Consider the following 13,089-nt stretch of genomic DNA (forward strand, 5'->3'; position numbering starts at 1 on the left):
AGTTCTGAAGGCAAAAGGGGGTCCAACCCGTTACTAGCATGGGGTACCTAATAAAGTGGCCGGTGAGTGTATATCTCCTATTCTAACCTCCTCATCCTGGCTCTCCTCACTCACAGGCTCCTCTTCTGCTTCTTGGCATACCGACGGCGGTGGCTAACTTTACCCAGTCCATCTATAACTGTAATACCTATTTTAACGTTTCTTTTCTGCTTTCAATTAAAAGTGAATCCCGGACAATGTTACAAGGATTTTTTCTCGCCGTTGTTGTTATTTATACAGGTATTGGCCCGTGATACTTAATAGCCCTTTTAAATGAAAACGTAACAAAACAACAAAGGCGGTGTGAAAGGTGACCGTCCATGCTTTATAATGAAAACACACATCAAAGCTAACTACAAAGTGTCAAATGTCCTCTATGCTGGGGGTGTTGTGCAATAACAGGAAGAATGCTTAATATCAAAACTGTAAACAGCGTTTTGTGTGCTTCTGAACTTCTTCCAGGTACAGCCAGCAAGTACGGTCTCCCTAAGAAACACAAGTCCGTTCTTTGCTTACTTGGTATTGAGAAACGCTGATTGTCTTTTGGACACAATCTTAGAGCATCTGCCTCTGAAAGACAAAGGCCGTGCCGTCGTTCCTGAACAAAGGGATCAAGACTGTAACTTCAAAAGCCCTCTTTACCGAACCCCTATAGGCAGAAACAATCACAAATTTTGGGGTACATCCAGCTGTTACACTATAAAACTTTCTGACACACCTTTGTTTCTTGCTTTCCGCCACAACTGCAGTTTTAACAGGTCAGTGCGCAGACGTTTGTGCTAAATAGTCAATTTTTCTGATTTGTTGGACCCTGAAATACACAACTTGAGTTTTCAAAACTACAGCAGAGAACACCGTTTCGGAACACAGACACCGTTTTGCTTAAATAGTTGAGTGGACCTTTCTTTCCAATGCCCAGAGAAGGAACTGCTTAATCATTGGCTAATGATTCAATCTATTTATGGATTGCCAAGGAGGGATCTATGGACAAACTAACCGAGTGCAGACTAAGTAAGGAGGCTTTTGTCCTGGGCATAGTGTGTTTATTAATATCAGTAATGTCAACGCTGCAATGGTTACAACATTCTAATGTCAATTCTAATAATGTGCTTCTGGTTGCGTGCATTAACAAAGATTCAAACCGCAAAGCGGTAGAACCCTTCTATGTTTGTCTGTTTTAGTTCTAAGGGGTCCAAGCCCGAGGGGGCTGGAACCGCAGTAGCAAAGCTGTGGGAACCTATTGTTTTTAAAAGGATTCTAAGTCTTCATTATTGTTCTTCTCCGCATAAAACTCACGCTGGAGCCTAAATGGCTCTATGGCATGGTGGCGATGTGCCATTTTCTGGACTGGTCCAAAACTTTGCAAAGACCTCAGACGCAACAGTTGACCCACTTCCACCACTAGGTGGCGCTATAGATAGATAGATAGATAGATAGATGTTTATTAATCCCAAGAAAAAATTCCTGTGTTACAGCAGCAAAATCAGTCACAAAGCACAAAATATAAATATAAATGAAATACTAGGATAAATATACATACATACACTATCTACACTACTAGCTCCGATTGCCACCAAATTGTCAGTGAGTCATTAATGGATTAAGCTTATTAAACAAAATGTAAAGCATGTCCATATCTCAATTACTTTTAACTGCAGGGGATATAGCGCAAATCAGGCTATAAATGACTAAATGTTTGTCCAGTCAACACAAACCTCCCAGGAAACGTCTACATAATGACCTCACACATACACTGCAATTGTCATTCAAATTGACTACTGGTGGTATTTTAAATGCACAATTACTGGATGTGGAATTTACTTCATTCGAGGTCAAAGCTTGGAATTGCACCTTGCGGCTTTATTAGCAGTTGTGTTTCTATTGGTGATCTGTTTTTCTCAAATTGCCAAATCACACTGAATTGAAAATGTTTTTGACATATCAGTTGTAGGCATTTTAAACAAAGTGCACTGTTTTTCCAATCGTCATAAAGCTTGCAGGATAAGTTTTATAACGACGTTTGACCACATGTGTGAAATTACTTTGAAGTCGTCATTGAGAGAAAAAAGGTTTGAACCCGCAAATCGCTAAATTCTATGATTGTGACCGTCGAGTCAAATCTATTTCTGTGAAAGTACTGATTGCTGTACATGGTTGAGATGTTGTGTTGATTTATGTAGTAGGGCTGAACTATATTGTGTTTTAGCATCGACATTGTGATGTGCGCTTGCGTGATAGTCCAACGTAGGACGTTGTTGCTAATTCTTTTTTCCTGTTCGATAGAAAAGTAAACTTTCACTGTTCTCCTTTTACATTATTATTACCATCCGACACTTCCCCTTTAAGACAGTTAGCCATGTGGGTAACAAGTATGTATGTGACGTTAGTCCGACGGGGTTTGTTATGGGAAGTGAGGCTCTCCGTGTGTAGAAAAGTACCTTAGGCATCAGCTGACACAGTGATGTGCATAGTTTTTGATGGGTAGTCAGTGAAGCTACAGTACTCAGTGTTTTATGTTTGCTGCAGATACAAACTAAATCACCTGATTAATACAACATAATCACAACATCTCTTGGCCATTTCCGCCCACAGAAAGCTGCTACCAGCCAGGCTAAAGCTAATATAATTAGTTTAAAGAAACAAGCAGAAAGCTTATACCAGCCAGGTTAAAGCTGATATAGTTAGCCCAAAGAAACAAGGGGTCTGTCTTTCCCAATTAACATGACGGTTCGGAGCCTTGACACTGGAAACGAAACACTAATCTACCACAGAAGTCTGTGTCTGATCTAACGTCATTTCCACTGATTTAATTGTTCTTGAATACACAGTTTGTTGCTAGTGCGCGTGACATGCAGGTCTGATCAATTTATCAAACTAACAAGCTGGCCCCACTAGTCCACCACAACCTAACATTTAGAGGAAGCAACATGCAGTCACAGTCATTCACGTCGCCTGGATTTATAGTATTACATGAATACAAGGGTGTCATGCTAGTCAACCAGCATATTTCTACCTAATTTCCATTTCCAAAACCACTTCAGAAGAGTAACGTTAGTCACAACACTTAGTTGCTTTGGTGTTTGTAAAGCATTAAAGTTAAAAAAAGAATGGTTCACAGTAGAAAAGATCCTTTTTCATTTTTATCTTCTATGTAGATGCACTCCCCTAGAAAATCACCGCAGCAGTCAAGAATGACTTATTTCCAAATGGAGCTATTTATGTCATCTTTTAAAAATTAATTAATTTTTTTTCATATCGCAATATATATATAGATTTTTCCAATATTATGCAGGCCTATTATGTATTATTGAACTGTCATGCTACAATTGCTTCTCCCACTACAAATAAGTTAGTTACTGTACACTAGAAGAAGTCAGTCGTTAGCACAACAGAGTGTGTATAATAAACATTTTCCCTTGTTTACAAAGTCTGACTCTGCCCAGAATGCTTGTTTAATTCTCAGCGCCTCAAAGTCAACACTCCACATGTATTTTTGTTTCTCTCTAATCTTTTTGTTCTTTTTTCTTTCACTTACCTAACACTACATACACATACACACAAGCATGCGTAGAATAGCTAAACAGCTAGCACATAGCGAAGTAGCTTATCATTGTGTTTGTAGAACATTAGCCGCAACAAGCAAACGGCTAGCACGTAGCCTCGTAAGGCTGTAACCAGCTCCACGACCGGCCATCAGGGGTTAAGTAGCCTGTTTGGCGTATCTCCATTGTTTGTAAAATGTTATCTGAACAGCTAACAACTAGCCCTAGCCACACGTGGCACGGCAACAGAGTTAACATGTTAGCTTCAGTCGCTAGACTTGCTAGCTTCCCCACTCAATCACAGCTAAGGAAACCCGGTTTTGATAAACCCCCACCTCTTTCACACACACACACACACACACGCATGTGTCTGCTACATGTCTGTTTGTTGCTTTTTGTTGTAGTTTGTAAAAAGGTATACAGGTTTTGATGAGTGATGAGTTATTGATTGGCCGTTGATAATTTGGAAGTTAAATAAATTGTACTTTACTTTGAATTATTTAGTGTGTTTGTTGTAATAATCGTTGGCTGAACACAGTCAATGCTCAGATTTAAACTTCCTTTTGTTCCTTTAGAATGTACCAGATAAATGAATCAAATTAATTTGGATCTGTATTTTAAAGGGAACCACATGTGAGACTGCTTCACAGTTTGCTTATTGGCCCCTGAGCTCAGGGTGGTGCCCTGCCCTATCTGATGACGCATTGGGGTAATTTTTAGATTTATTACAGTAAATATATTACATATTGGACCTTTTAATTGAGCCTACCAAGTGTTGTGTGTATCCAAAGCCTGTTATCTTATTACTCTGTGCCAGCATCTTGTTGTCCAAGAACTATTAAAAACACATCTTAACACACACACACTCTCTCTCTCTCTCTCTCTCTCTCTCTCTCTCTCTCTCTCTCTCTCTCTCTCTCTCTCTCTCTCTCTCTCTCTCTCTCTCTCTCTCTCTCTCATATTCTTCTGGAAATGCTCACTAGAACATAAACATGTCCAACAAATGCACTTTTTACTCCTGTATGAGTACGGGTGTTAAAAAACTACTAAACTGAGAAAAAAATGAGATTGGGCCTGAGAGACACAATTTGGTAAAGAAAGTTGGAAAGATTGAGAGACAGACTGATTCATTGTTAGTTTTTGTCTTTTCATGAGATTTGTTGACCATAAGAAAAATATAAGAAAATAGGACTAGCCATTTCCTTTCAGATTAGTCTCAAATATCCTCATAATGGTCATTATGATTAATTTTTAAGTGCTAAACCACACATAATCTTTAAGTAAGGAATGAATTAAACCCTAATCCTATTGTATTTGCTTTCAAGATTTTCATGCTATGTTCTCCAAAAACATTGTGCTTTGCAAAAGCAATAAATCAACCAAGGTCATTTGTACTGGAAGATTGATGTTATGACCTCCTCTCAGTACACATTAATTTACAGCAATTCAGGAGTCCCCCATAAAAGCCCTCACTGCACTGTTTATGTGATGAGGGAGAGCTGTACATGCTCCAAATGCAGTTTTTCCACAGCTTTATCCGCCAACATTTAGAGTTTAGACAGGTTGTCTATTTGCATGATGTTTTTAATACAAAAGAAAGAAATGATCATTTCAGTTCTACAATTTCTGTCACACTATGAAAAAAGTTTTCTATTTCCTTCTGAGATATATCTTTGTTAATATTCTAAGATTTTCTGCTCATTTAGAGTGGTTAAACCATTACCTCCCGCACTCCGGTCAACATTCATTTATCTAACTTTACCCACTTTGTGCCTGTGTGCCATGCAGTTTCCTGACATTTCATAAGAGGTTTTTGCTATGTCCCACTTTCCCTGGGTTGAGTTAATCCCTCACAGTATCTCTTAAAACTAGATCCATGTACAGTAGTTCTCTCCAATACAGACTGAAAGCTTCAGATTCACAACTGTCTGGATGACATTTGACCCTCTCTGATTCACAGGCATTTTTCCAGGGCAAGCTGAAGATCACAGGGAACATGGGACTGGCCATGAAGCTTCAGAGCCTGCAGCTGCAGCCGGGCAACGCCAAGCTGTAGATGAGACGTTGGAGTTAGCTGCAACTACACCTCTGAAGACTGAATAGTTAACCACAATGAATTGTACAGCAAGTCTGGCTTCAGATAAATCTCTATGGTCTGTAAAGCTTCGCAATACAGGTCTGAACCACTTTATCTACAAGCAACCTAACTAATTGACCAGGGGGTTAGTCCGCAGCCCTGCCAATCTAACTGGAGAATAAGATACTGTAGAAAGATTCTCTAATTAAGTCCCTCTCACAAGAATACTCAGTACTCTAGAGTAGTGACAGGTCCTCCCTACTTATAATAATTCAATTTATGTCTAGGTTTAAATAACTTCCCAATGTCTGTTGCTAAAGAAATCCTTCTTTTAGTGTACTTTATCTGCAAATTTTTGAGTTGAGCAAATCCTTGTCATTTTACACAATCATGGACAGCAGCCGAAGTGCCTCCTCGTCTCAGACTTGCAGTTTGCTCTAAGGTTTTTAGCAAACATGTTTTTCACTGTGACCGCCCAATGTTTTAACAGAGGGGGGTTTCATTTTCTGCTGTACTATCATTGTATAAACCCCTAAAATGATTTCTACTTAATAAATTATCTTTTGCAGCAATGTGGTCTTGACTTGAGTCTGTTTTTGGCAATGGTAATGAGTTTATGGATGAAAATACTGTATTGGCCTAATGTCTTAATATAAGCTTCAGTGTTTATTTAGTGTGGATGTTAAATTCACGTAATCATACTCCTTGGTTCTACAAGATATCAACAAAATAGGTATCCTATTTGAGATTATGTTAGTGATTAATAGTATTAAGTGACCTTAACAAATAATGTCTCTCTGTTCAGTTGTGACAGTACTTGGATGTCACTGTCGAGTTGGCTGGACTTGGGAGGACCCTTCATTTTCCCAACACCGTAGCAACCTTGTTCCAGTCTTCCACACTGTAGTTTTTACTTTGTAAATAGAGGAACATGGCTGAAAGACAAATCTGTTACCTCTGACCCAGATTTTACTGCAGCTTTCAATTGGCTCTTGCACTCTGTAGTCATGGTAGTGTTATTCCTTGTGGTGTTTTTTGTCCCCAACATCTCCTTCCAGGCAGCGCAGCAATGGGTATGTTTCCAGGTTAGCTGCCTGGAAGGCAATGTTCGAGGCAAAAAACACCATTGACAATTCCTTGTTTACTATAGACATATTTTTGTCCAGGTTGACCTTCACAAAAGTGCTCATTTTGCCATCGTCAAGCTCAGATTAATATTCTAAGTGTTTGACAACATTATGGAAAGGATTCTGTTAAAGTTAGAGTAAAATCCTTTATTTAACAATAAAAACATCAGTGAAATTGTGTTCGCTAAACCCAGCAGACTCCATGTAAATAAACAGTAACAGTAAAACACCCTTCACTCAAAGTTGACAGAAACGAAATAAAACTAGGAATAGCCGTTTTGGGTTGTTTTTTCACTTTTCCAACCATTAACTCTAGTTTTGATTGAAATGAACACATAGTTTACCAATTTACATGTGAAAATATTTTGCTTCTATACATGTTAAAAGTAAAGCGTTTTTGAATGCAGCCTGGTGGGTTTAGCACGACTTAAGGGCAGGTTCTGGTTAAACAGAAAGTTCTCTGAGGTTTCAAAAGAGGTCTTAAAGGTCCATCTCTGAAGGGATCGTTTCCATAATGTTGTCAGATACTTGTCAGAATGTTAATTTGAGCCTGTTACTGGCAAAACAAGCACTTTTATGAAGGTAACAACAAGCTGGAAAACCCTGAACCCTGAATTATCTTCCATAATGTCTCTGCTTGCTTTATCATTACCCTTAGCCAAATGAAATGTTTGGTATTTTCTGTGAGTTACAGAAGTCATTCAGCTTCTTTACAAGTAATTACTGTCCCGGGAAATAATTATCTGCTGCAAGATGTGCTGTGTTGTAAAATTTCCAAAAACTCGACAGTTTTTATGGAACAATCAGAAGATGAACTAGCAGGAAAATTAGCAATATATCAGACCACATATAGACTGCATGCTGTAAGTGCTACATGGTGTAATAAATGTCCCAATTGTGTGATAAGCAGAGTTGTTTAACAGTGATGACAGCAGCTGACAAGCTTAATTGGACACTAACTTACACCACTACATTACAAACACTGTGTGGGTGTTAAAGCTTTGTTAGGTGGTTTGCAGTTATTGCCTCAAACTGTCTATACTGTCCATATTGTTTCTGTTTAGAATGTGTATATATTAGTGTGTATATATTGTTTGTTTTGTTTTGTGGTTTGTTTTGTATGTGTAAGCGCATCGTGAGCAATGATAACCCAAAGCAAAATTCCTTGTATGTGTCTTCATACCTGGCAAATAAAGCTCTTAGGGATTCTTATTTACATGAGACAAGAAAGCTGCCCTTTAAAGAGCGGTGCTCAGTGGAAGATATGTTGTCCAAGATAAAGCTGAAAAGGATTAGCAAGATCTCAGCCGTGCGCAAAGAGAGCAGGCAATATCCCACCTGTAATTGATAGAAACTGTAAATATTATTGTGCTGAGACTGTTGGACTATGTGTCCGTGCTTTAACACAGCAAGGGCAACAGTGCAGATGTGTAATAGCTCACATGATCCCTGCTGTTCCGGGCAGTGTCCCCAAGAATGATTATGAAACATAACCTGCAAATGGTTCCTCCACAACTACACCCTTACCCGTACTCTTTGCTCCCTCTCTTCCTTCTCTATGCTCCTCACCACACTTCCTGCACGGCTGTCTTCCATGGGGTTAAGCGCTTTCAGCCGTGAAGCCCCCTGTCTCTGGAACAAACTTCGGGACACTGACATTCTCCCCACATTCAAATCCCGTCTTTAAACCCACCTGTTTAAATTGGCCTACTCAGTTTAATTTTATAATATATATATATATATATATATATATATATATATATATATGTATATAAAGTGCTTGGTCTGTTTTATTGTTGTGCATCTGTTTTATATTTTATTACAAGAAAGGTGTCCTTGAGTGTCGCAAAAGGCACGCTTAAATAAAATTATTATTAGTATTATTAACACCATTGTAAAATTAATCTGTTTGAGGGGCCATTGCGTTGAGCAAGTTGTTCCACCGAAATAGTGGAAACTTATTAAAAACATGTCACAGTGACCAGAGCCCCTTTAAGGGGGCAAACAGCCTGCCAAAAAAAATGATGAGTAATAACCAAAGAATGGTTCAGAGTTTTTTCTCCCATTTCTGAAAGGGATTCAAGGCTACAAACCAAGGTCTGTCTATTTCTCAGCAGCTCAGCAGACATATAATCGGTAAGTGAAAGCCAAAAATCCACACAAGGAGGTTGGTTGGGGTGGTGAATGGGTCAAACAACACAGGACTTTCACCCCGGAGACCAGGGATCGTGTCTCGCCTGTGAAGATGAATTTCCCCATTGTTGCGTCCACCAGAGACCGCGGATCGTGTCCCACGACAATATGACCATTTCACAAACTGCTGGTAGATTGTGTTGAACCTTCTTATAATTGCACAATCATTTTTTGTCAAATTAACTAAAATTCTGACCATGTAGTTAATAGCCTACATTTGGGCCTTTTTTGGACAGTGTGGATGTCATATATTTTGAGCAATTTTATTCTAATGCCTTTCACACAAAACACAAATTCACTGGTTCACTGGCTAGTAAACAAGGCTTTTAATGGTGCTCATTCAAAAAAAAAAAAATTTATAAGACGAGGTGTGAAAGCAAGAAAATTAAAAGTTTTTTGACATGAAAACTTTAAGTGAACTGTGCTGATGCATCATAATGGTAGCAGATGTTCACACACTGGGCCTAATGGGAGGTGGGCGTGTTGCAGAAGAGGCCTAATCCAGAAACACATGAGACATTAGATCATATCCTGTCACCCCCTTTTGGCAGACTATATTTCCACTTTTGACTGGGTTATTTAGGACAACTAATCTTTCTTTTCCCAAAATGAAAGTTATAAAGTCAACAAAAAGAGGCACCTGTTTTTCAGCTTAATAACATCTTTTATAAATAATCTCCTTTTGTACATTGGAGAACAATTTTGGATATCATTTGAAGTGATCAAGCCTTTTATCCCAAATCTATGATTATTATCTCACTTCAACTATGTGAGATTAAAAAGCTTTTGTTGAATCTAGAGAAAAATCAGACAAGTTTCACAAACAAACGTTTTACACTAAAACTGTAACAACATTGAGAGGAAGAAAATTAATTATCAGAGAAAAAAAATGAGAAAAAAAATAGTTTTTTGCTCCCATTTAGGTCAGAGCTGTTGCTCACTCCCTTCCTTTTACCCTTGCCTGTTCCCCTTCCTTTCTAATTCTTGACTTTCCCTCTACCACTCCTACTCACTCTCTCTCTCTCTCTCTCTCTCTCTCTCTCTCTTTCTCTCACATCTGGAGGATATCTCGTGTGGCTGTGTAACTCCTCGCCTGCTATGTTTGGACTTAACGTCAGACTTCACTGCATTTCAGCAAACATTGGTCAGACGGGGTAAAGTAGTAGACCAGAGCACTGTTTTCGCAGACTTTACTATTGAATGTTTTATGAGTGGCTGTTATGTTATGTGAAGCTTAGACCAAGCCGTAAGTATTGCCATCATTCATCCATGCATGACTATATGGCATTATTTTAGACAATCCAGACCAAACAGTGCAGTAAAGCCATTTTACGACTCTGCTCAGCTGAGAAAGAACATTATTAATAATAATCTGCCTCTCTGCTAATAAATACTATTCTCCATTCAAGCCTCCATGGCTTTACAATATGTGTTTGAATATGTGTTTGAAAGCGCACAAGCTTTTATTTTTAATTTGCAGTGGTTGTATGCATGCTGCTGTGTGTATTTTCTGTGCATGTGCGCGTGTGTGTGTGTGTGTGTGTGTGTGTGTGTGTGTGTGTGTGTGTTTGTGTGTGTGTGTGTGTGTTGGCAAACAAGGTTCGTCTGATAGATGGCTTTTAGACGTTTGCCTTGAGAGCTGCATTGAGTGCCCTATTGAGCCTTGTCTTATCGTGTTGGCCTGATGCGTAAACAATGCAACCCCTCCATCCATTAAATACATTATTTAGAAGTAATGACACCGTTTTTTTTCAATACACCAGTTGATTGCCCTCCAGGGGTACACCAGTGTTGGTGGGTTAAAAAGATTTGAAATGAAATGATGCACTACATAGTCATACTGTACATGAAATTGTGGTAGGCAGATAAATTTGTGTTTTGCTTGTTTTATTTGTTGTGTTTTGTTGGTTGGGGGCAAATAGAGAGAATGCACAGAGCGAATGATGAAAGAATAGTTAATATATACAGAATTTTAGTCTCTAGTATGGGGTAAGTTCCAAAAACCTTGGATCCTAATGTTGATCCGCCACTGTGTTCAGTATACAGTATGTTGTTCACAGTCTATGTGGAACTGTTGCGTATAGTAGGAAGTAATCTGGTGCATGCATGTTTGTACTTTGTAGTCTGGCTGGAAGCTCCAATTCTGTGGAATTGTCGTTTTTTCAAATTGCATCCCCAATGGTCATTGAACCAAGTTTGACGTAAGACAACTTGTTTCCATTCATTCAAGCTTCCAACACCTAAACTTCCCAAAGTTCCTCTAGTTTATAACACAAGTTTTGTGTTAGGTGTAAACATTTCTAGGTTTCCAGCCCAACCTGAGATTACTCCACTGATGTAATCTGAGTAATTTTACTCAGCTTCTCCTACAGACCCAGGTGGTCCAAATTATAGAAAAAAATATTGATGTGATAAAGTGGTTGATAACCTGCAACTTAAAGAAATATTTGTGAGTCACGTGATCGGCTGGACAGAGATGGCGGCTTAAGGTGTAGCTCCTGGGCCAGATTTGTCAAATAGTTGTTTTGTATGGTTCCAACTTCGATATTTTACCACTTTGTCCTCGTTTAGGTTACTTGAAGCAGAATGGAAAACAAGAACAAAGTACAACGCGGCAATACAGACGCCATCGCAGAGGCATTGCTGGAAAAACATAAAAGTTACCCTGAGCCATGTTTTTCTCAGATTCAACAGATGGCTACCGACAATGACAACAAGATAACTGCTATCCACGCTCAGTTAGCATCTCTGGCTGCAAGCCTTGGCTCTATCAGATCTGAAGTGAACAACCTAAAAACCACTGTGAAAAGCAACACAAGTATTCTTGACAGTCATGGCCACGCTTTACAAGTGCTGCAGGTGAAGCTAGCAGACATGGAGGAGTCCATACTAATGTTGGTCTGTTTGCTGCCTTCGACTGGTGTCGCCTCATGTTGGCTCACTCTGCCTTTGTCTTGGTCAAATATTAGCTCTGAAACACACCACACCGTCGACGGAAAAGTACCACGTACGTCTGCACCTGAGTGAGAGGAAATAAGTATCTATATCAACAGATGGCGGTAATCTATTTGTCATTCAAAAAGGGAAACTTGATACCTACAACAAAGCGCGTTTGCTTTAATCAGCAGTGGAAGCAAAACAGTGCCTAAGGTCTCTCTGCTTCACTACCTGAAGGATGACAGCGGACACTGGGAGATGGCTAACCAGACTTTCTCTCTCCCCAGCTGTCATCCAGTGTCAGCAAGTGAGAGGGGAGGGACCGAGCATCTTTTTTGCTAGGGGACTAATTGTTTAGTGCTGCAGAGAGAGAGAGGTCTGTAACGGCCTTCATATTAAATTTTACATTATAGAATCTTTGTTTTTAATGTTTATTTTGTAAAGTGTAGGTATGTAGAGATCTTTTAAAAAACATGTATTTGTTAAAATGAATATATCAACACAAGCATCTTATGGACATATTGTGCAAAATTAGATATATGAGGACAATCAGATAACTGCAACAGAGAGGGAAACACAACACAAACTATCGTAAGTCCCTGACACACTAAGGCGATGTTTACCAACGGCAGACGGTCACTTGGTATGTCAGGGCCTTACGACACTCTGCAGAACCCTCAGGCTCCAAGGCCTCTGGTAGACGACCCAAGCTCGACCGACCGGGATGAAGCAAGTGGGGATTTCTTTTCCTTTCTTTTTTTAATATACCCCTCTTTTCCTTACATGATGGTTCCTCCCCTCCTCCTGCCTCCTCAACACTGGGTTTTTGCTGCCTGATATATTCACTTAGCAAGTCATCACTTGTGCCCATCTTTGTTATGTACTCCTGGATCTTTGTTGTTTTAACCTAGATAGATGTTTTGACACTCAATAGGCTTTGACTATCCTCCTTCCGCTTGGTGTATAGTCACAGCATGCTGGACTTGGGGTGAAACACTCCATGGTGAGGAGCGTTCTTGTCTTGATATTAGTGTCTTGATAACTCGTCAGCTATCTCTTCGTTTGGCCAGGTTGTTTCACCAGCTGGGTAATGACTGGCAGTACACACATGTCTTGATGGCTAGGACCTTGTTCATCCAATTCATTCGACTGCAATCCAATGACTCTTTTCTCC

At 39.4% G+C, this 13,089-nt stretch overlaps 2 protein-coding genes across 3 annotated transcripts in view; both read left to right on the top strand.

The window, feature by feature from the left end:
- Window positions 1–6,234, top strand: part of scp2b (sterol carrier protein 2b) — a 21,305-nt gene extending 15,071 nt beyond the window's left edge. Inside the window, exon 5 of the mRNA XM_034880464.1 lies at window positions 5,542–6,234. Coding sequence (XP_034736355.1) covers window positions 5,542–5,637 — 96 coding nt within the window. The 3' untranslated portion in view covers window positions 5,638–6,234. The remainder of the gene's footprint in view (window positions 1–5,541) is intronic.
- A 3,615-nt stretch (window positions 6,235–9,849) lies between these two features.
- podn (podocan) overlaps window positions 9,850–13,089 on the top strand; it is a 47,342-nt gene continuing 44,102 nt past the window's right edge. The window contains exon 1 of one of the 2 annotated variants that reach the window (XM_034880431.1): window positions 9,850–10,132. The gene's annotated coding sequence lies outside the window, so the exon portion shown is untranslated. Of the gene's footprint in view, window positions 10,225–13,089 lie in introns of both variants that reach the window. The other variant, XM_034880430.1, reaches the window with a different exon arrangement.

Source organism: Etheostoma cragini, chromosome 9 (genome assembly GCF_013103735.1).
Source record: "Etheostoma cragini isolate CJK2018 chromosome 9, CSU_Ecrag_1.0, whole genome shotgun sequence".
Taxonomy (NCBI): Eukaryota; Metazoa; Chordata; class Actinopteri; order Perciformes; family Percidae; genus Etheostoma; species Etheostoma cragini.